At 54.3% G+C, this 23,054-nt stretch overlaps 2 protein-coding genes across 17 annotated transcripts in view; both read right to left on the bottom strand.

Annotated features, from left to right (window-relative positions):
• SGIP1 (SH3GL interacting endocytic adaptor 1) overlaps positions 1-4,965 on the bottom strand; it is a 33,881-nt gene extending 28,916 nt beyond the window's left edge. For 5 of the 13 annotated variants that reach the window (XM_032446225.1, XM_015870825.2, XM_015870822.2 and 2 more), the window contains exon 1: positions 3,023-3,248. In XM_032446225.1, coding sequence (XP_032302116.1) covers positions 3,023-3,032 — 10 coding nt within the window. In that variant the 5' untranslated portion in view covers positions 3,033-3,248. Of the gene's footprint in view, positions 1-3,022; positions 3,252-3,345; positions 3,470-4,904 lie in introns of those variants that run through there. The other 8 variants (XM_015870826.2, XM_015870828.2, XM_015870831.2 and 5 more) reach the window with 6 other exon arrangements.
• A 2,595-nt stretch (positions 4,966-7,560) lies between these two features.
• The window catches only part of PDE4B (phosphodiesterase 4B), a 130,757-nt gene continuing 115,263 nt past the window's right edge, over positions 7,561-23,054 (bottom strand). For 3 of the 4 annotated variants that reach the window (XM_015870790.2, XM_015870791.2, XM_032446105.1), the window contains 9 exons: positions 17,647-17,740; positions 15,405-15,583; positions 15,062-15,160; positions 14,616-14,780; positions 14,291-14,390; positions 13,472-13,626; positions 13,261-13,383; positions 12,089-12,271; positions 7,561-9,327 (listed from right to left, as the gene is read on the bottom strand). In XM_015870790.2, the coding sequence (XP_015726276.1) occupies positions 8,965-9,327; positions 12,089-12,271; positions 13,261-13,383; positions 13,472-13,626; positions 14,291-14,390; positions 14,616-14,780; positions 15,062-15,160; positions 15,405-15,583; positions 17,647-17,740 (1,461 nt within the window). In that variant the 3' untranslated portion in view covers positions 7,561-8,964. Of the gene's footprint in view, positions 9,328-12,088; positions 12,272-13,260; positions 13,384-13,471; positions 13,627-14,290; positions 14,391-14,615; positions 14,781-15,061; positions 15,161-15,404; positions 15,584-17,646; positions 17,741-18,416; positions 18,731-23,054 lie in introns of those variants that run through there. The other variant, XM_015870794.2, reaches the window with a different exon arrangement.

Raw genomic sequence — 23,054 nt, 5'->3', positions numbered from 1 at the left:
TCAAGGAAACATGGATTCCTTTTTTCCTAAAGAGCCTTTGAAATGTGTGTCATGCCAACGAACTGGGCAACAGGGACCCTAGTGGTTGTGCTTGGGCACACGTCAAACTGGGCTCACCAAGCAGATGCTTTGCCATCTGCATCCCATGCACTTACTGAACCATAGAACCATTACAGTTGGAAAAGCAGCTCCCCAAGTCCACTCCCATCCCCTCCCCTGTACCCACATCCCTCAGTGCCACATCCCCAAGGCTCTGAACAACCCCAGGGATGGTGACCCCCACCCATGAAGCTGTTCTGACCACTCTTTGGAGAAGATAACAACCTGACTCTCTCCTGGTGCAATGTGAGACCATCAGTTCTCATTCTAAACCCTTCATTTTCTACTTTCCCATCCAAAAAGCCCCGTCCTCAAACATCTCAATGACCCTGCAGTCTGACACACAGGGTGAGGGCTCTGTGTTGGCTGCCCCGCTCCTATTCCAGCTGGCATCCTCAGCACCTTCACACAGTGTGGGTTCAAACTGGGGAGTGCTACCAGGCTTAACCCAATGCATTTCCTAAATTCCCAGAGTCTGGGTGGGGCTTTGTTGTTGTTTTCAAGTTAGATCCCTTTATCCCCTCCCTCCCTCCTTTAGCAAGACCTATTGAGAAATGTGCTGCCCTAGGAACAGCTGGAAAATCCCAAACCAGCTCAGCTGGACTGGGTGGTGTGCCCAGAGCTCTGCTATCTTTTGGCATCAAGGCCCAGCATCAGCCCAGTCAGTACACAAACTGCTCCCTGAGCCCCACAGCCAGTGCTACACACACACACACACTGACATTCAGATGCACCATTTACCAGAACAAGACCACCTAGAACATAACAAAGCCAACATTCTCACTTTGGCAAAGGAAAAGCTTTCTCTGCCATGTGCCCTTGGCTCCCCCCAGGCCCAGTGTTACCCAGCTAAGATGAGCACTGCTAGGATGCAATGCAAAGCAAGGCCATATGGGACGTGAGCAGCCACCCATGGCAACCCCAGCATGACCAGATGCCCCAGAAGCACACAGAGAAAGCGGAGAAGAAATTCCTGCCATCTGAGCCAACCTCTGACCCCAGGGAGGATGGAAGGAACTGCTGGTCCCAGTGCCAGCCCAATGGGATCATCCATCAGCCACAGCTGGGTGATCCTCCATTGCCATACACCTGCACTGAGCACCATGTTGCAGCAGTGATTTCAAAACTTAATTAAGCATCGGTGTGCCCAAGATGCAACAGATTAAAAAAAGAGAGAGAAATACACCCCTTTGTTCTCATGTGTGTGGATGTTCACCTTCACAACATCACTGGGTTGTTTTGTTCCCCTCCCCCAGTGCTTCTAAAATGGAACTAAGGCTTCTCTCCCCATCTACAAAGAGAAGTAGAAGAGATCCCATGTTCATCCTGAACCCAGCACAAGTCCCCATCACCCCAAGAGGCCACATTCCTGCTCCCATGGGAGGATCCAACCCCAGTAGGGCCAGTTCTGAGGCACCAGCAGCCCCTCAATGCCCCAATTCAGCACCACTAAAACCCTACAGCTGTCAGTGCAAGGAAACACAAGTGCTTCACGTGGCTTTGAAAGCTTGAAACTGGTTCTAAGCTGAGGGCATTCAGAATATGAGGGCCGTGGTCAGTGGGCACAGCAGGGATGGGCTGGGCTTGGTGGCCTTATGGGGCTTTTCCAACCTGAAGGGTTCTATGAGGAGGAAGCTGCTCTGCGAGGTGTCAGTGGGGCACCGGGCATGAAAGTTTCACTCTTCCACAAATAAAGCCAGTTTCCAACTGTTTAAAAATTAATCAAAAGCATTAATTATTTCTTCTCACTCCATTTTCTCACTTCCATCCCGGGCTCCCACCAACGAGTCGTCGGTAATGGGGAAACTTTCGACAGCCGGTCCCTTTTCCCTATAAACCACGCAAGATGGTTCCGTGAGCCGCCATCCCTCACCAGCAGAACCCAGAGGAACCCAGGAGGGAGCCCAGCTCAGCCCAGCCCCCTCCGCACGCAGACGGAGCCGCCGCACCCAGCCCGGCTGTAATTCCCTGCCGTTAATTCCCCCGAAGACGCAGCGCTCGCTGTGTCACCGGCCGCTGTGAGTCACGGCAGGGAACGCAGCGCTGTGCCCTGAGATCAAATCCTTCCCTTCGCTCCTATCCCCTCCTCAAACGTCTGTGGAGCATAAATAAGGCCCTGAAGGACAGGGATGCCCGCTCCGCTCACCCCAAGGGATCACGCAGCACACGGAGCTGTCGCACGCAGCCCTCGGCCATGGATGTGGCCAAAGGGAGGTGGGCATCTTCCATCTGCACAGCAGGGTGACGACCCCACGGATCCCCATTTCTGCCCATTGCTGAGGGCACAAGCAGGGCTGGATCGGGGCACCCTGCACCGGGGGGGCACAAATAAAGCAGAACACCTCTACGATTCATGCTGGGGCCTTGAAGGCCAAGAGCCGTTCTGCTTTAAGCGGATAAAACCCTTCCTCCATGGCATCTCACCGCAGAAGGCGTAAGGAGGAGCTCTACATATGGCCGAGGCAGATGACACGGGTTACAATCTGTGCAAGCGGTGCCCGGGGGCTGTTCCCCCACACAGACACACAACGCTCAACCGGAGCCCATCTCCCCTTCCATCTCCTCTATGCCCCCTCCCCACCCCCCCCACCTCCCGGCAGCGATGGTCCCTCTCGGAGCATCCCTTCCCGACGGAGGGATGCACACACACATAGCAGCGCACGGCCATCAATCGCGCGGACCCATCCACCCCCCCAACCTCGCACCGAAGGGCCGGGGCCGTGCCGACCCCATGCAGACCCCCGCACCCCGGCCCCACAGATACCCCCACGGCTTCGGCGGCGGCTCCACCTGGGGAAGGGGGGATGGATTTTATGATGATGGATTTTATGATGATGATTTCAAATGAAAAGGTGAAGGATTCCCACCCCATCGTCCCCCCTTTCTCCCCCCCCCCCAGCCCATCACTCCCCCACCCCCCTACCTTCCATCATGGTGGCAGAATCGCATTCCTCACTCTCCCGGGAGCTGAAAAACACAGATGAGGAGGACGGTCGGGCCCCGCTCTCCGCACCCCCAGACCCCCCCGGAGCTGCGGGGCTGTGAGCGGCGCTGTCAGCGCGGGGGGCGGCCCACGGTCGGGGCTGCGGCTGTGCCGCCCCCGGAGCCGGAGATGCTCGGAGAGGCGGTGCCCCCCCCCCGCGCCGCGTCACAGCGCGCTCCTCCCGCCGGCAGCGCGCAGCCTATTTCCCAGCCGCCCCCCCCACCCCCCAATACTTTCCCCAAAAGCAGAACCCCTCTCCGTACCCCGTGACGCACTTCCCCTCCCCGTAATCCTATTGCAGCGGGGGGGCATTAATTGCCGGGTGCCGCTGTCAGATCGCGGGGCCCCCCCCGCGGCCATTCACGGGGAATCAATGGGTGACGTCACACTCGGCCATCGGCCCCGAGAAGTGCGGGGGGGGCACAGAGCTCCGCGGCCCCGGGATGCTGCCAACAGCCAATGCCGGCACACGCGGCTCCAACGCCGCACAGCACCTCGCAAGGTGCGGTGCTGCAGACCCCTCGTGCTCACCCAGCTCACCTGACCACCCCCCCCACCTGTAACCCCCTACAGCCCTGCTGGGAAATGCAGAGAGGGCTGCCATGCAATGCAATGCAATGCACTCTGGTGCTCGGGTGCATCCCCGTGCCGGACAGCACTGGGGATACTATTTAAAATAAATATATATAATTCAAACATAGCAGGGGGAAAGAGTAGATGGTGTTACCTGGAAGCTCTCTACACATAGAAAGGAGATGCAAGAGGATGCAATGGAGGGGGACACAGTCCCAGCAGCAGCACCCCCCCAGCACTCACCTCTCAGCATCACCTGTGCTGGGAACTCACCCACCCTCTGCCCCACATGTCCCCACTTTGGGTTCTGTCCTCACCACTCAGAAGCTTGGAGACCAACAGCTGCAGCACCTTTGCCATAATGCTATTAAATAACGGTGGGTGCAGCCATGGTTGTCCCTGCAGAGTGGTCAGCACAGGCACTGAATGGGGGAGAGGGGGGATCACCATTTGTAGGGGTGCTTGAGAGCCATGGAGACATGGGCAGTGGACATAAGGGGTGGGCTGGGGGATCTCAGAAGGCTTTTCCAATCTCAGACTCAATGTGCACAGCTGGCTCCCACAAGGCTCATTCTGGGGGGTGCACACCTATGGGCTTCATGTGGGCACACACAGGGCTGCAGCTGCCCTGGGATGAGGCTGGAGGCAATGAGTGTATCAGAGTCTCACACCAGCTCAGCACCACAAGGTGCCCCCAGTGCTGGTGGAGGGATTTGCTAAATAAAGACCAAATCCATCAGCCTCATCCTGCCAAGGGCACGGCCCCGCAAATCCCAGCATTAAGGCATCTGCAGTGAGATGGTGACACACACAGCCCTGTCCTGGCTGTCCCATTGCCAAATCACAGATACACATCACACTGCCAATGAGCTGGGGCAGCCCTCCCAGTGGGAGCAGAGCGTGAAGAGGCTGAGCCCCCCAGCAGCCTCATGAGAGCCCCCACTGCCACATGGAGCTAGACTCAGTCATCTCACAGGCCTTTTCCAATCCCAATGGTTCCACAGCTCCCTGCTCCCTCCCTGCTGGCCCCTCACAACAGGCACAGCTCCCTTCTGCTCCATCAGCTTCGCTCATCCATCCCCACTCTCCCCATGCACAAAGAGCCTCAGGGCTCCTTCCATCCCACTGAGCAAAGGGAGCAGTAGGGAGCCAACCCCAGCTGTGCCACCGCCAGGCACACACAGAGCAATGAGCACACACTGCTCAGCACCTACACAGCATACAACAACCCACACACCTCAGTACTCACCTAACACCCACCTCCTCTTCCTCACTGCAGCACAGCAGCTCAGCTCTCCTCTGCTAAGTGGGGCTAAGCCACCCAGCTGCAGCTCTGCATCCTAAATACTGCCCCATGCATTGATGGGGCACAGCTGTGGCCCCATGCTCTGGGTTTTTAGAAAGAAGGAATGCTGAAAAAGTCCCCATGTAAAGGGATGAGGGGGATTGTGGGCAGTGCTGCACACCTGTGCTCCCCAAAGCTGCTGTCCCATTTAGGGGCTGTATCACTGAGAGCATCAGACCCTACAGTGTGTTTGGGGTGGGATGGGGCTGAGGCTCAGAACACACAGGAGCCCTCAGATCCCACCTTGTGCATTCCTGACCCCAGTGCTGTGTGTCAGGGTGGGAAGCAGGGGGTCAACTGCACCCAAGGGGCTGAGTTTCAACTACAGAAGCCACGGGAGCAGTGCAGGCTGTGGGCATTCCAAGGGAACAGTGTGTGCTGAGATGCTGCTTCCTTGCAGCTGTGGGCAGTGTCCTGCCTGCCCTGGGCTGTTTGCTTGGTTTTATGACTGAAGAATGAGGTTATGGGGGAAAAAATATGGCATTCTTTGAATAACATTGTGAATCTTCTCGCAGGTCCCAGGGTGTGCTGCCAGCCCAAGGGCACGTGTTGGGGTTGGCAGAGAGCTGCAGGCAGGTTGTGTTTGGTGATGGAGATTGAGGTGTCAGCCTGTAAATGCTGCAGGTGATCACATCCTGGGTCAGATGACACTGCCTGGGTGCCCTGTGCACATTGTCACAGACAGAACAAGGCCACCAGCTGTGGTGGAGCCCTGCAGGGGGCAGGGAGCAGGCAGAGCCATGCAGGGAAATGGCGATGCAATAGGAAGAAAATCAAGTGTGTCCCATAGTGAGCACCCTGGGGGTGCAGGCAGCCTCTAGTTGTGCTGGATCCAGCTGTGCATGGCCCTGGCAGTGCTCAGGCTCCAGCCAGCCAGGATCCAGCTGTGCATGGCTTTAGTTGCGTGGGCATCCAGCTGTGTGTGGCTCCAGCAGTGCTGGCTCCCACTGCACGGATCCCTGCTGTCTGTCCTCATGGCACGTGCCCCATTGTGCACATCCCTGCTGTGTGCGCAGCGCCGTGCAGCGGTTTGGGCTCAGCAGATGGAGCTGTACAGCTGTGCACGGCTGTGTGCATAGAGCACACTGAGCTTTGGCTGCTCTGTGGGTGGGGAAATGCAGCGTGGGGAGCACCAGGGTGACACTGGCCACGCTTTGCAAAAATGGGGTCCGAGTAAAATTGGTGACCTCTTCCCTACCCATCAGGGAAGACCTGAACTGTAGCTGGATGGTGCGTGCTGAGCTGCAGCAGGATGTGCCCAAAATGCAGCGTGTTGCACCCAAAATGCTGCCAGCAGCTGAGCAGCTCTGCAATAAAGGCACATTTCTGGGGGTGCTCCTTCTGCTGGTGCACAGCGTCAGCCAGCCCAATGTTCTGCAGCTCTGTATGGGACCTGCATCCCTGTGCCCTGCCATGCAGTGAGCAGCACTGTGCTGCATCGTCCAGAAATGCACCTGGAGAAATGCACTCTTCTCAGCATAAGAAACCTACAGCTTCCTCGAAGCTGTGCTGCTGAAATGGGGACTGTGCTGCACACCCAGCCACAACCCCACCTCCAGCCTGAGCTGCATTCCCTGCTTGCACAGTTACACCATGGTTCCACAGCCAGCTGCCCGCACTCCTGCACCCCAGGATGTGGCTGGGAGCAGGCAGAGCACCATCCCTGCAGATTGCCCATGAATGCAGCCAATGCTGTGCATCTGCTGAGTGCCTGATGCTGAAGAAAGCCATACAGCTACAGGGGCAAGCAGGAGCCTGGGGCCAGTGCAGCCAATACGTGGCCTCATCCTCGAGGAGAGGATGCAGAGTGCCATCACCTGACTGGGGACTCCCCCCTAGATGAGGACTGGGGTTGGTTCTGTGGCGGTGCTGCTGGAGCAGAGCAGGGCAGGATGCTGCTGCAGCACAGAGCATCGCGGCTGCGCTCAATGCACTCGCGGTGACGCCACTGCCAGAAGTGGGTCAGTGGGAAGGGAGAAAATAAACCTGGAGGGGGGGGGTGTGAGAAGGATGGAGAGGCAGCACGGAACGCACTGCAGCCCACCCCCCTCCTGTTACTGCTTCGTGTTCCTTAAGCTGTGGCTGTGGGTTTGGAGCTTTGGGCGCATCTGAGGCTGAATTGGGTGGACAGGAGGATCGCTATCAGCAGCAGCAGCGGTGGTGCCCGGGGCGTACGGCCACAGAACGGGGCACCGCTCCGGGCGATGCTGCAGGGACGAGGGGACAGGATGTGGCCCCGTGCTCGGCTCCGCCGCCCGCTGCCGGCCCGGCCCCACGCAGCAGCAGGGCGTGTTGTTCCTGGAAGACCGCCGCTTGTTTCGATTGCGTTGGGTACGGCCGGGACATGAAAGCCACCGCCGGGCTGCGGTGCGCTGCGGCATCGCCTTCCTGTCTGCAGCGCCTTCCTGGCGCCGCTGCCGCCGGGCAGGGACAGCAGTGAGCAGCCATCCCATGGGCATCCCCCTGCCCCGTGCCACGGCCCAGCCACCCCACGCAGTGTCCCCCTGCCCTACCTGCAGCCCAGCCCTCAATGAACAAACAACGCCACGAGCAGCCCCGGGACAGGGTCATGCGTTCATTTATTCACTTCATATAAAAATCTCTTAAGAATGCATCTGAACACAATATATAATACTCTAACATACGTGGTGTGAAACCTCTGAAAACAAGAAAATAACCACCTGGAACAATGCAGTGTTCGACAGACATACACACCCATCGATCATGCACAGCTGTGCTATTGTCATTAACGACTTGTCACGAGTTGGACCAGAAGCTCGAAACTGTATGTTACAAACCCGGCGGCACCGCTGGCCGTGCCCAACGGCGGCACCGGGAGGAGTTTCACAGCACGATTATTACATCAGTTCACATTTCAATCCTAAAGATTCACATTGGGTCGTTGGGAGGCTGGGGCAGGACGCGGCCACCTCCGCCCCGTCCCCTGGGTTGCGTATGTCTCTTCAGCTGTGTTCAGGTTTTGTACTTGATGCAATACAAAAGGTTACGAGAAAACAACAACCAAAAAAAAAATAATAATAATAAGGGAAAACAAAAGGCAACTCTTATTCCGAGTCTTCTACACAATTAACATCGCCGCCGACAGGCAATGCTAATTCATATAAATTAATAACTTACAAAACATTACAGTATATACATTACGTAATAAATACACTGTTATAAACAGTAATGGAGGTGTTAGAGCTCAAGGCAGTGCGGGAGGAGGAGGACGGTGGGCCTGAACGCGGGGAAGGTGGAACACGGAGGTGTTTGCGTGTCGCTGCGCCGCAGCCACCCCACGCACAGGGGCAGGCAGCGAGGGGGCTGGAACGGGGCCTTCAGAGGACTAATTAAAAGTGCCGTAATGCAAAAACGGAGGGAATCCCTTCTCTTAGTCTGGAAAAATGATGAGCCGCGATAAAGTGACAGGTATTGCCCGTGGAAGAAGGAAGACTGCTTCTGGTAACAGGAAGAATAAAGAAGGATCCGTCGGTTCCCGAACACTCGGTGCTGCTGCTTATGCTGAACTCTGTGTATGGAACAGATCTCGAAAAGACATGAGGGTGTTTACAAAGAAGGCACACAGGTCTGCAGACAGGCGGTGGGGCGGGCAGGTTCTACACGCAGAGTTAAGGGTCAGTAGTTTCTGTCAGCCCGGCGGCTCGGAGTCCCGGAGCGAGCGGTTGGGAACCCCGCAGCTGTGTGCTGGCTGTGCCGCTCGGGGTCAGTGCCGCAGCCCCAGGCCACGCGGCGCCCGCAGCGCACACGGCCACCCCAGCGTCACTCACGGCGTTTCCTGAGCCATTGTTCAGCACGCGGTCAGAGCCCTGACTCAGCCCCAAGGACCTGGAGATCCATCAGCCAACGTCAGGCACAGGCCTAAGGCTCAGGCTGCAGGCGAGTCCCACCAGACCACTTGCATGCTCGTTAAGCGTTTCCAATCCACTTACACAGGTGTGGGGCATTATGTGTCAACAGGAGATGTGTCCTCTGTCACAATTTCTATGTTGGCCTCCCGCTGCACGTCCTCCCCTGGGCTGCCCGTGCACAGCATCTTTGTGCTGCCAAAGTAGCCGATACTCTCGCCTTCCTTCTCGGGCCCATCCGAATCCTCCTCCTCCAGGGTCAGCTCAAACTGGAACTTCTCCATCATGCCGGAGCAGTCCTGGCCCCGCTCCTCCAGTGGGGGCGAGGGGCTCTGTGGGATCATGCTCTGGTACCAGTTCCTGTTGTCCTCCAGTGTATCCAGGATGTCCTGGGCATCCGGGTGCACCAGGTCAGCCCACGTCTCCCACAGTGGGTGCACGATGTAGTCAATGAACCCAACCTGCAAAACATGGGAACACACTTAGGGAAGGGAAATGCACTGAGATGGCTGTCTGAGAAGTTAAGTGATATTAATGCATGAGTCCTACACCTGGAGAGGAAGAACAGCATGCATCAGGGTAGGTCAGGGGCTGAGCTGCTGGAAAGGAGCTCTGCAGAGAAGGACCTGGGGGTCCTGGTTGACCAACAGTTGGCAATGAGGCAGCAGTGTGTCCTGGTGGCCAAGAGGACCGCTGGGACTGGGGGTGCATTGCACAGAGCACAGCCAGCAGGTGAGGGAGGTGCTCCTCCCTTCTGCTCTGCCCTGGGGAGGGCACAGCTGGAGCACTGTGCCCAGTGCAGGGTTGCCCAGGTCAGGGCAGACAGGGAACTGCTGGAGAGCGCAGTGGAGCGTGCAGAGATGGTGGAGGCCTGGAGCACCTCCTGATGGGGACAGGCTGAGAGCCCCAGGGCTGTGCGCCTGGAGAGGAGAAAGCTGAGGGGGATCTGATTAGCGCTGATCAGATCAATGTTTGCCCAGAACCAAGCTCTGTGTGAAAGGTGGACTGAAAGCAGGAGCCACCTGGAACTCTTAAGATGAAAATGCTGCACCTGTCCCTGGCTGAAAGGTTCTGAATGTCCCTGTGGGTGCCTCCTCCTACCCAGTGAATCAATCACTGCTGCACATGGGGCAGGGCAAGTTACCACTGTGAATCACAGAATGATAGAATCACCAAGGTTGGAAAAGACCTAAAAGATCATCCAGTCCAACAGTTCACCAATTACCAATAGCTCCCACTCTGAAGGCAGAACATCCCCAAAGTCCCTGCAGAAATGACACCTAATGACCACTGGTTGGTCGGTCGGTCCGTCCTGATGGGAGATTTTCTTTCCCTCCATTTTGGAAAGAGTGCAGGGAGAAAGGAAGCCCAACAAGTTCTGCTCCTGTACCCATGTGGGCTGCCCGAGCCCCCAGGGGTGCCGTGCCGGGGTGGAAGCAGTGCGGCCGTCAGCCCATCCGCTTGCAGGCGCGTAGGCGCTGAGCTCAATCATGTTTCAATTGTCTGAGTAAGAGGACGTACGTCCAGGATGGAGAAAACTGAATGGCCATAAAGAGGATTGAAATTCTTCCGTCTTGGCAGAGTGTGTCACTTCTCTCCTCACTGCTGGACGACGTTTCTGCGCAGCAGGAAAATGGCTCTCAGAGGGGCCAGGCTCAACGCGCAGATGTTTGCTTTGGAAATCACACATGCCTCCTTCAGACACAACAGGATGTCAATAGAACCATTAACATTCAATTGTAACATACTGGGGAGGCAGCTTAAACGAAAAGGTGATGAAAATTTCCTGCAGCACAGGAGTTCCGGAGCACTTTTAGAGTGACAAAGATCCCAACCTGCGAGCCGATGGCCACCAGACACGGCCTGGGGAGAGCACATCTTGGAACGGAGCGCCTTGCACAGCGCCATCGTTTCCTTGCACAAATAGCTCCTATGGTAGAGCAGCTGGCCAGCCTGATCCTAAAGTGTTCTGATGTAAAGAAGAACACCAGAACTCAGCTGCACTCGCATGCTGTCTGCCCTTGCGTTCTGTGTTTCAGCCCGGGATGGAAATGCTGCTTCCCCCCTCCTTCACAGTAGTTGGTATTTTGGTAGTGGCCATTCGTGCAATTCCTTTTGCAAAGCAAAAATGGCATCTTGAAACCTCTGCGAAGCACGTATGTGAACCACAGAACTGACTGGAGCTCACACGCGGAGCACACAGGCATTTTCAGGCCAAGCCTGGCTGAAGGATTCATTTCTTGTTAGGTTCACAAATAAGACAGATTTTTCCAACAAAATCACCACGCGGTCCAGTGAATAATTCTGAAAGCGCCTGGCTCAGCCCAGGAGGACATTTGGAAATAATTACCATCAATTCTGTTACTGATTCAAACTGAAAAAACCTTGACGAGGTCTTGCTCAAGTCCTTCCAAAACAACAACTGGGACACCAGTATATGAAGACCAGAGTATGTTCTGGCCAACGCAAACCTCCGGCTTCGTTTCTGCCTGACCAAGTGAAACGCTGCGGCCTGAGCTACGCAGGTCAGATCCAAGTTGACTCTGAAACCATCTGAGCTATGTATCAGAGCCAGGGATGACCTGGGTGATCTCAGAATACAATAAGAACCCAAGTTCTTTTTAAGACCTGCACTGATTTAAATACCCACACTTGGACTTCAAGATACAGAGGCTCCACCGAGCTGAGCTGGCTGGTTGATGCACTGCAGAACTGTTTCATGTGAGGTCAAAAGCAACCAAAATTCAGGCTCTGGGTGAAGATCCCCTTGGGGTTGCTTGTATCTCTGCCATCAGAGGGCCAGGAACTGCCATACATTTCCAATGCGGGGTGCAGTACCAGTAGGATTAGGAGGTGCTGATTAAGAGCTAAGAAGGAGGCTGCAGGGTGTGAAGACATAAGAGACCCGAAGAGATCGGGATCACACTCCTCCAGCCTGAAGAACAAAAGGAGAAGAGCTCACTCTGGAAACTGGGACGTGAACAGGGCAAGATAAGCACATGTATGGGGAGTGTGGGGACGTCAAGGAGCGGGCAGGGAGCCCATGGCCTGGCTGCGGGGCTGTAGGACCTCCAGGCACAGCTGGGCATCAGGGTCCATCAGAACCAACGCACCGAACAGCTGGCCCTCGGCCCAGTTGTGTTAGGGAAAGCACATGAGCTTTGTCTCTGCTTTAAACACATGAGCTGAGGCAGCACTGACGTGTGGCTCTGGACCAATTACCTGTGATTTTTCCACCGACGCCGTGTGTTTGTCGCACATGGGGCTGATCTCCATTCCCCTTTCCCTCTCTTTGTCTCCCTGCTGGAAGAACTCCTCCATGATTCTGTCCGTCCACTGCCGGTACAGCTCCAGGGACTTTGTGGGATTACTCAAGTCTGCACAATGTACCATGTTTCGCAGAACCTGCAATTACATTCATCAGAAAACTCATAAAATCCAACGGAAAAAGAGGACGGCTTCAAGCTGTATCTGCTTGCTCAATTCAGTACATTTAACCACGAGGCTCTTCGATTATGCAATTTGCTATAGAAATGTCCGCACCCTGTGCACGGGACTTGCAGCTGCAGAGGTGCAGCGCGCTCCGTGTGTCCCAGATGTCTCAGGACTTACACCGGGTGCAGCAGCAGCAACACTGGTGACATCACAGGGGTTTGTTTTTGAATGCAGGTGCTTCCCGCCATTCAAAGGGTATTTTCAGGCTCTCATATGGTTAAATGCTGCTGCTTTAGGCAATGAGTAACATCCCTTCCGTGCACACAGCCGGCTGCCTGACTCAGTGCAGGGATGGGGACTCAGTGCAGAGAGCTGCTCCAACATCAGTAGAAATGTGAGAGGGTTTTCCTGTTCTAAGCTGGCCAGCAAAGTGGGGAGACAGCAATGTACCTCATCCTACATGTAACCCACATAACCCCAGGCTGCTCTGACATGTCTGCAAGGTGAGGATTACACTCTGGAGAGAGCAGTGTGTATCATTAACTTCAACAGCTGCTTTAGCTACGAGAGTTGCAAACTGAGCTCCTGCAATCTTGGTATATTTCTTCGTTAGGTTAAAGAAAGGGGAGAAAGCAGCAAGGAAATTCACAAGCCCTTGAACACTCAGCCGTGATCTATAAGATCAACCTCAGAGGGACAAGTGTGCTTACTCCATGAGTTAAACAGGTAATCCCTTGCACCTAAAAGACACAAGAGCCCCCCCCATACCCATCTGTTTGTGGTGCAGAGCACATGAAATCAGGAGGCCGACAGCTCCTGCATGATGGCTGAAAATCTGGGTCAGCCTCTTTGCTATATCTAGACCATCTGGAAGCAACAGCAAGGACAGGAACGTGGTTTCTTTGGTACTGAACAAGACAGGCATAGTGCTTCTGTCCTGCAGGAACTCTGAGCTGTACCTGTATCCTGTCTGTGTAGTTGTCCAGCAGGAGGACTCCTGAGCTGGTCACCTTCTTGGTTTCCACCATCGTTTTCAGATCCGCCAGCAGGCTCATGTGCTTGGACATATCTGTTGCCAACACCTTTACAGAAGAGAAAACATGACATCAGTGAGGGGGGCCAGGTGGAGAAGCCGGTGTGAGAAGAGCAGCAGCGTGGCAGGGGCCCTACCATGTCAATGACCATCTTCCTGAGCGTCTGCCGCTGCTTCTTGGTCAGGTTCTGGAAGATGTCGCAGTGCTCCTCCTGCAGCAGTTTGAAGCCCACTGCCAGGTGGTGGTTCTCCAGGACGGACTCGTCGTTGTACATCAGTGCCAGCTCAGAATCTGCCAAAGCAACACAACCATGGGACTCAGTGCACGCAGTGTGGGGCTCCCACAGCGACACCAGGCACTGCAGTGTTTGCTGCGTGCGACAAATGGAGAAGTTTCCTTTTCTGTGTCACATAATACAAGAGCATGTAGCTCTGGGCACGTGTGCAGAACACCAACAGCCCTTTGCTTTAGCCCCAGTGAGGAAAACAGCATCCAGCTGACTTAGTTACAGGCTTTGGAAGCACCGACAGCAGAAAGCATGGATGCTGCACACATGCTCTCCAAAAAAGAACAATGCTCGTCCTTTGGAACCAGAACACATGCTTAGCCTGTTGCAGAATACAACATGAACCACAATATTTAGCTCCGTCGTTGTCAATAGCAACAGCATTACTAATTGGCTATTAATGATGAAATTTGGAAGATTGATTATGCCTTGTCAAGTGATAATCACAAGACTCAAGGCCACTTTGCAAATTGTACCATAGGAGCTTCCTTCGTTTCAATAGGAACTTGACTTAAATCATTGCTCCACTTCTAAACGTTGAACTCATTTGCTGCACGGTGTTCTGAGAAAGCACCATGGTCTGAAAGTCACAACTCGGCCCTTGAACTAATGGAAAACATACTCTGAGTTTGCAGATGAAACCGTGATTGTATTTGAAACAAAACTCACTTGTGTTAATCAGAAACTGGTTGGAGACACCGGGGTGATCCACGTCGTGAATCGCAGCTGCAAAAATTGCAGCAAGGATTTCCAAGTCGGTGAAGACAGCCTAGGGAGGAAATGGGGATCTGTGAGAGAAGCCCAGCACCACTTTGGGATGCCCATTTACAGAAGCAAACCCTTCTCTGCTTTTTGAATTACTTCTAGGAGGATGAGGCATGTGTAAGTACATCTGACATGCAAGCACATGCTCCTTATGACCAATCAGAGATCACAGATGGAGCTGCAGCTGAAATACTGCCGGGCACAGAGCTCAGCTCAAAGCAATACTCACATCCAGTGCAGGGGTGGAGAGGAGGACGTGGGTGGACTGGGCAACATCAGCAGCATGCAGGCTGTTGTGGTACGCCACGTCCGAATGGTAGTGGTCTTCCAGTGTCATCATGTACGTCACAAAGGTGTCTGATGAGATCTTGAATGTCTTCAGTAGATCTCGCTCCTGCATAAGAGATGTCAAAAGTATCTTAGAATCACTGAAACACAGAATGGTCTGGGTTGCAAAGGCCCACAGTGCTCATCCAGTTCCAACCCCCTGCTGTGTGCAGGGTCACCAACCAGCAGCCCAGGCTGCCCAGAGCCACATCCAGCCTGGCCTTGAATGCCTGCAGGGATGGGGCATCCACAGCCTCCTTGGGCAACCTGATGTCACAGTGCACAAGGTGGTGTAACGGAGCCACCAGGTATTAAACCAGTGCAGTGAAAGGACAGAAAACTACACACCTGAAATATGGCGTACATGATGCAGGTGAGCGGCCTGTTGTGGGAATACCTGGCGACATTAAATATGTTCAGACCCCACTTATTCAGGTCTTCCAGCTCCTTTGGGAAAGACACAAAGAGAACAGTTAAAACGTTTCTCGAGACGCATCTGCATGTATCCCTCCCACCAAAGCTGCTGTGTTTTCCTGTCTGTGGTAGTCAAGGCAGTTCATAAGCACCAGTAATTACTGCAGTACAGGAACACAGGGCAGCTGTGAAGTGCTGATATCACAGCACCTGTCCGAGGAGGCCACGTGCTCCAAGATCACACCAGTTCTCCACAATCCACATCAATCTGATGTACCTTGGCCAGATGGTCCTCCTTCTCTGTTTTCACACCAAATCGCGAGATGCTGGTATTATTTAAGCTTGAACTATGCATTAATTTTTTCACTCCGCTGATCTGGGTCATGAGCTGCTGCTTTTTCTTCTTCTCTCTGTCTTTCTGCGTGGGAGAAGGAATCTCCACATCATTCTGCTTGTCTGCAACAAAGAGAAGTGAAAGAAATCAGCATCATTTGCAGGAACACTGTGTGAGCACCCAGCGCAGCCCCTCACATCAACCCTTGCTTTGATCTTTAATACAAGACCATAGCATCAGAGCATCATTAAGGCTGGAAAAGTCCTCTCAGCTCCTCCAGCCCACCTCACCCCCACTGCCCACATTCCTCAGTGCCTCATCCCCACGGCTCTGAACAGCCCCATGGATGTGACCCCCAGCCCTGGGCAGCTGTGCAGTGCTTAAGGCTCTTTGGAGATTTCTCCTAACATCCAAGCTGACCCAGCCCTGGAACTGTGAATTCTGAGAAGAATCCTTTTGATGATACAACATCCTTATGAGCAGTGCAGGGGAGAATCTGAGGAGCACAGACTAGGAAAAATCCTTATAGAAAGATAGAACTACACTGTACGCTGCTATTCAGTGCTCGGCACAAAGTAACACTTAGGAAAATAGGGTAATTACCCTTAAACCTTTAATTAGTGGTTCCATGATGCCTCAAGGTTAGCAGGTCATGTTCACAGCCCATCAAAGGGCACATGTGGATTTCTGTGCCCGCAGCGCTGTTCTGCACAGGCTGAGCTCCTGCCCATGCTCATCCCAGCAACAAACAACCTCTCACACCCCCTGGCCAAGTGACGGCGGTGGGGCTGCCCCACTGCTGCCTTCCCCACATCATTTAATGAAGCCACGGCGCTGCACAGAGATATACCATCTGGTTTTAGCATCCATGAGATATCCCCATTTCACAAATGCTGTTTGGACACAACATTCCCAAGGTCTCTTCCAACCTGAGCCATACTATGCTTCTATCATTTCTCCTTTTTGGTTCAACCTCTGCTATGCTGTTCATTCCTTCTATTTTTAAGCCAAGTTTTATGAGAAAAAAAGAAAAGAAGCAAACTCATAAAAAAGAGAGAGCACGACTTCCTCAAAGAGCTTTAAGATCCTTCTGAAAGCTCTGACAGTTTCTCTGCAATGACCCCACTAGCATGGGTGCATGTGTGCTGTATGGGTGTGTGATACCAGGTCCAGCCTCAGGCTGCTCTGGGTGTTTCTGCAGCAGCACATCTAGAAGTGCCCTGCTCTGGCAGTGAAGCTGCTCTGCTTTTCTTCCCTGTATTAATTCAGCTCTGGATGTCACCATTAAGCTGAGCGATAGCAGTGGAGGATTCCCACAAAGCAGCTCCAGACTCTTACATGGATTATTCATGATGTGATGCGTCCCAAATGCACGCGACAGTTCCAGTTGCAACTGGCTACTGAAATCACTTCAAAATCCCTTAATGGAAATAATGGTGTGTCACACAGGGAGGGCGTTCTGGGCCACAACGACCACGGGGCGTGAGCTCCCTGAGCACGAGGGCACAGCCTTCAGGCCAACGGAACCCAGTACTTGGTGGGGGTGCCCAGCATCAGGCTGCTGCTAAGAGCAACTGAGCACCTATTTGGGAGCTGTTTGAAACCACAGTAAACTGTATGTTTTATAAAAGACGGGCTTTGTAAACACAGAGGAAGTAAACACTTCTCAGAACACTTCAATGTTTAATTCATTCGTGTTGGTCATCCTGGGAGCTCCTACAGAAGGAATGTCACGCTAAATGCTGTGCGGATCTCTGAGGCTGGGCTCAGATTTCCAGTGCAAAATGAGCACGTAAGCACAGAGTAACAAAACTCCTGGGCTGACCTTGCCTATCCGAGCACCCTGGCTCTGAGGGGGAGATGCAGCTTTGTGAAGCAGAAGGTGCAAAGATGAGTGAGTGCAGCTGGGCTCGGGTGGCTTTGTCCTTCATGTAAGGTCAGCACAAAAAGCAAACACTGCACGACGCAGCCGACAGCAGCTCGGTTCAGCCCAACCAGAGAGATCTCTCCGTTTGGAAAGGGAATCCCTCTGTGCAAAGCGCCAGGCAAGCGCTGCACCCTTCTCCTCCCCACCTCCATTTGGAAAGCATTAAATCAAAGCCTTTCAGTAACTGCTGTGTGCTGAGATGTGGCTGTGAAAGGAGGCAGAGGCTGCCCCGGGGGCCACGGCCCAGGCATTGCTTACCCAGGAAGGTGTTGGAGATGTACTCAGACACCTGGTTGCCGGAGCGGCTCATCTCGGAGAGGTGCGTCAGCTCCCGGTTCAGCATCCTCTTGAACTGGAGGGAGGGAGAAACACACACATAGAAATGGAATCTTTCTGAATGCTTCCACGCGGCTTCAGTTCTACAGCAAGCAAACGGACAAGCAAGAGGTGAAACATAAAATGACGGAGAGATATGAAACAGAGTCATTCAGCTTCACTGAGATACCCTGCAGCACCGGCGCAGCCACGTACTTCTGCTCAGTGTGTAAAAACTGCAGCATGAATTTCCTCCACAGACAGACATTATCTGCACTGCCAGAAATGAGACGCCTCAGGTAACCCCTCCGAGAGACCCAAGTCTGGTGCTGGATCGTATTTCCACCTCCTTTTGTTCTCAGCTCCATTACATAAGTTTGCTCCATTTTGAGATGCGGCTGCATGCGTTCCAAAGAGAAAAGCAAAGCTGCCACAAATCTCAGGTCTGCCTGCATCACTGCAGCGCTCTCCCAGCTGCGCCCATCCGCTGCTCTCCATTTGCTAATTGCACGCTTTGGTTGCAGCATCATTTTATCCTGCAGAAGTGAATTCCCAGAAGGGAGAAGCAACTCACATCCACGTACACTGCATGCACCGCACACACACACCGCGTGGGAATAACCATCCAAACAGCCCCATTCCCTCCCAGGGCTTTACCTGCACAACGCAGCACAAAAACAGGCACCGAGGAGCCATCGAGATCTACAACCCACCTTAATGTAACCCCAAGACACGGACAACAAAGCGTTCGCTTCGGGCATTTTGGAACACCCCGCTCCGCAGCCCCTTATGCTCAGGTCCTTACGCAGACGTCACCGGCGAGAGGGGAGCGCTGGCAGCCGGCAGCGATCAGCGGGCACCGAGCATCAGCAGCCCGCGGCGCCCGGAACGCGGTGAGCAGCGCACACCGATGGAGCCCAGCCCGGCACCGCATCTCTGCAGCGTGGGTGGGTTCTCTTTGCAGAGAATCCCGACCGCGGAGCCGCTCGGGGAGGCGGCGGCGAATCCCGACGTGAGGCGAGACCGTGTGCTGCGGTGGGAGATCGCCCATGGGGGGGGGTAGGTGGATGGGTGGCCCCGGGGGGGTGGAGGGGAGCCCCACGCAGCCCGCGGCCCCACGGCCGGCCCCACAGCCATCTTTGGGAGGAGGGGAAGATGGAGGAAGCGGTGCGCGCTGAAGCGAGGCGCAGCACGCAGCCCTCTCCTCTCCGTTCCGCTTTTTGTGCCTTTTTTTTCTTCCCCTCCCCGGCTTCATTGCAGAGTGTTGCCAGGCAAAGTGTTCAGAGGGGATTTTCAAAGCGTTGACACTATACATGTGACTGCTGTTTTTTCCCTGCCTGGTAAAAGAGGCAAAACGCAGCAGCGCAGCAAAATGCGCCTTTCCAACCTGAGAGCACTTCTCAATGCACAAAGCAGAGGTAACCCGGTATCTGCAATTCCATTGTGCATCACAACGCAAGACTTTAATAAATCCTCTCACTGGGACTCCTTCCCAACCCAAATCCCGTGATTTATCATTACGCTGCTATGATAAACCCAACGTGGGCACTGCGTTGCAGCCCTGCTGCTGCTGCTGCTGCACAACCCTGACCCCAGCACGGCATCCCCGATGGCAGAAACGTCACTGCCCGTCACAGAGCTGCAGGAAGGACCTTCTTCACTTTTTGCCCTGAGCCACAGCAGCTGAGGGTGATTCTGGCACATACCAGCACCGATGCTGCCATCTTATCTGAAAAGAAAAGCACTTCTTGCATTCTGAGCTGTGCTTTCCTCATTAAATACAGCTGCTAAACACAGCATGGCCAGCACTCAGGTTTGCATCCTGCAGTATCTTAGCACTACCGGGATGGGACTCCTGCATTGCACATGCTTTCCTTGGCAACAACAACAAATAGAGTGAGGCTGTACAGGGGTGACACAGCCCTGACCCCAAGCTTCCATCTCCTGTTGACCATCTTCTCCATAGCTCCATGATGGAGTCAGGGACATCCTCCTCCTGTCCCTCCAGTGCATGAGCAGCTGATGCCACAGGGCGGGATGGTGCTGCTGCTGCATGGGGGAGATCCCAGCCTGCTGCTCCCCCACTGAAACACTGTTGGGGTCACAAGCCCAGCCAACCATGTGCCCACACCAATGGTGAGCATATGTTGAAGGACACACAGAACCACACAGCCACAGAATGGTGGGGTTGGAAGGGAACTCTGTGCCCACCCTGTTCCACTCCCACCATGGGCTGGGTGCCCCCTTGCACCAGCTGGGTTTTCCATGCAGACACCTCTGTGCTTTGTAGGGTTTGGTACAATTTGCCATCTGAGAGACGTGGGCACGTAAAAGCAGGATTTACTTAATGAAAATGGAACATGAAAAACTGCACGCACAGATTGATGTAATGTTCAAACCTCCACACCAGTGCCTTGTTAAATCAATCTGACTGCAAAGGAAGACTGAGGGATGCCAACTGCTCTGCCTCAGAGCAAGCAGCATCCTCACTTCTTTGGGAGTGAATCTAGCAGGCTTGGAGAGCTTGGGCACGGCTGCAGAGCACGCTCCAGCACAGGGAGGGGATGTGCAGCTGGTGCAGGGCCTGGGGCTCCCTTCCATTTAGGGACGTGGTCAGTGAGCAAGGTGGGGCTAAGTTGGTGTCTGGACCTGGTGAATGTAGAGGTCTTTTCCAACCTTAGCGATTCTGTGACTCCATGATCCCCTCTGTCCCAGCTCTGACCACACACACAACACTTGCACCGTTAAGTGGAACAAACCCCAACCCAGTGGGCACTGCACACCCATGGGCACACCTGCCCCTATGCTGGGTGACAGACATGGAGCCAGCTGCAGGGTTGTGTGCGAAAACACCATTCTCCTGCAGGCAGTTTTCCTGTTCCACATGCTCTGAAGTAACAGCAGGAGCCATCTGAACCAAATTAGGCCTCCAGAGATTGGATCACCCTTTGATTACAGCAGCGGCCATTCTTCACGAGCTGCCTCCAGCTTCCCACTGCTGTGCGTGGGGGAACATCCCTGGTGATGGCTCCAGAAAGTCGGGCAGAGTCCCACAAATGCACGCCCAGTCTGAGCCTCACTGTGCAGCCCCAGCAGCAGCCCTGCTGCTACTCGTGGCCCCGTGTCCCTCCGAGCACAGCACAACAGTGCTCCCAGTGCTGCACAGCCAGGACAAGGCAGGAGGATGTGCCCGCTGCTGATGTCAGCCCTTTGAAGTCAGCCTGTGCCAGCCGAGGCTCCCTGAGGCCAGGAGCCCTCATTTAAAGACTGTAAGAGGGTTGCAGCCATTTGCAGCGGGGTAAATGCAAGATAAAAGCGCTGTGAAGGTGCTGCGGGGCTCCAGCCCGGAGCGGCTCGGGGAGCGGGTCCCACCCCACACTTTGATGGAGGAATCTCACTGCTCATCTCCAGCGAGTCCAAATGTTTACAAACCCTGTTCCCGGCGACCCACCCTTCTGACGCAAACCTCGCATCCCCCGCGCTTGGAAATCCCTCCGACAAAAGGAGCTGTGCCACGAGGGCAACGTCAGCCTTTGATTTCCATGCAGACACAGCCAGGCTCAGCCCCTGTCCGTCTGCTCGGCCCTAATGCTGCAGGGCACAGCTGAGACCCCGTGCCAGCAGCACTGCCATGAGCCTGCAGACAAGTGCAATGGTAGCAGCCAACAAACAGCCATTAAAAGGATCGACTGCAACTCTTTCTAGCTCTCGTTTCCTAAAACAATATAGCTGTGAATGCGCTCGAAACTGTTTTTAATGAGATACAAAGTGCTGTTTGCTGCTTGTTTTCGGTTGTTGTTGTTGTTCTTTTTTATTTTCCCTTCAGCTTATTTTTTTTTTGAAAGCCAAAAGTAAACAGACGGTTATGAAATCTCCCACTTCACATCAAAGGGGAGCTGATTTATAGAGGCGTTCAAAGGGAGACTTTAAAGGAGCAACGTCACGACCAACTTGTTGGCTCTGTGCTATTAGGATAATTGAAAAATCCGCAGCCTGAATGTTGATAAATAAATAGCACGTTGCCATAAATCAGCATGCGGCTGCTCATGAAAGCAATACCACCTATCTGATGCAGACAGCACAACATTCAGGTTTGCCATGCGGAGCTCAGCATCCGCCTGCGAGCAGCGGACCCCCCCCAGGTGGCACACACCTATACAATGTGGTGCTGAGGAGGGGACGGGATGGAACCTGAGCACCAGTGCTACCAGCGGGACCTTCCCAGCTCATTTCCAGGCAAATGAGACCGAAATATGCAGATTAAATAGGAAAACCTCCCTGCGGGACCCTGTACCAAGTGCTATGAGTTAGGCCTGTTGAAGCCAATGCTGAACCTCTGGCCATACGGGCACGCCAGGAACCCCCTCAGCCTGCAGCCAGGCCTTGGCCAGCTCCAATGTGTCTCAGGACACTGGGACACACTGGACATGCTGCCCTGCTTGGCAGCAGTCAGCCCCTGCTTGGGACCCACATTTGTTCTGACTGACACGACATATGGCAGATGGTCACTGCGGTGTGTCCTGGGCTGCGGCACTGAGGCTGGACCCAACCTACAGCTCCCCTGGAACCCCAGGCTAGTTTCTGCTTCATCAAACAGAGCTGTGGGTGTCTCCCCCTTCCTGGTGGTCTCAAGGCTGTGGGTGGGCCCTGGGCAGCCTGAGCTGGTGGGACACCCAGCCCAGGGGTGGGGTGGGGGGTTTTGGGGTCCCTTCTAACCCAACTATTGTAGGATTCCATGGTTCTGTGATCCTTAAGGTCCTTCAAAACCATCTGGGATTCTGGGATCCTAAGAGGTGCTTTCCTACTTCTTAACACATGTCCTTAAGCCAACAAAAGATCCGCAGCGATACCCAGAGTCTACATGACTGCATCCTGTGTTCATGTCCTCCCAGAAGGCACCAGAATCCCTTCTCCCAAGCCCAGCACCACCGGCCCCACATTGCCAAGCCCAGCACCATGGCTTCGGCCCGGCTGTGCCTTTCCCCTCCACCTACCAAGAGGATGGCTGACAAAACCAGGAACGAGCAAAACCACTTCTTCTGCAAAATTGTTCCTACCAGCTGGAACAAATGTTTGTCGTGTGCTGACTGCGAAAGAACATTGAGGAAGAGCCGAGGAGCAGCAGCCCAAGCTGAGGGCCAGGGGCGAGGAAGCACCAGCAAAATTAAAAGCTGCAGCAGCTTGTTTGTTGACACAGACTTGATTAAAGAAAGCGTAGATGCAGCTGACAACATCTGCGGCCGTGGGAGCAGATAGCACTCCAGCAGCCTGCACATCTCCAACCAGAATCTTCTGTCAGTCCCACCCATGCAAACCACACGGATGAAGCCTCAAGTGCCAGAGGAAGCCGA

The sequence above is a fragment of the Coturnix japonica genome, chromosome 8, assembly GCF_001577835.2.
Source record: "Coturnix japonica isolate 7356 chromosome 8, Coturnix japonica 2.1, whole genome shotgun sequence".
Lineage (NCBI taxonomy): Eukaryota > Metazoa > Chordata > Aves > Galliformes > Phasianidae > Coturnix > Coturnix japonica.
Note: the sequence above shows the minus strand (reverse complement) of the source record. Positions and strands in the feature narration are given on the sequence as shown.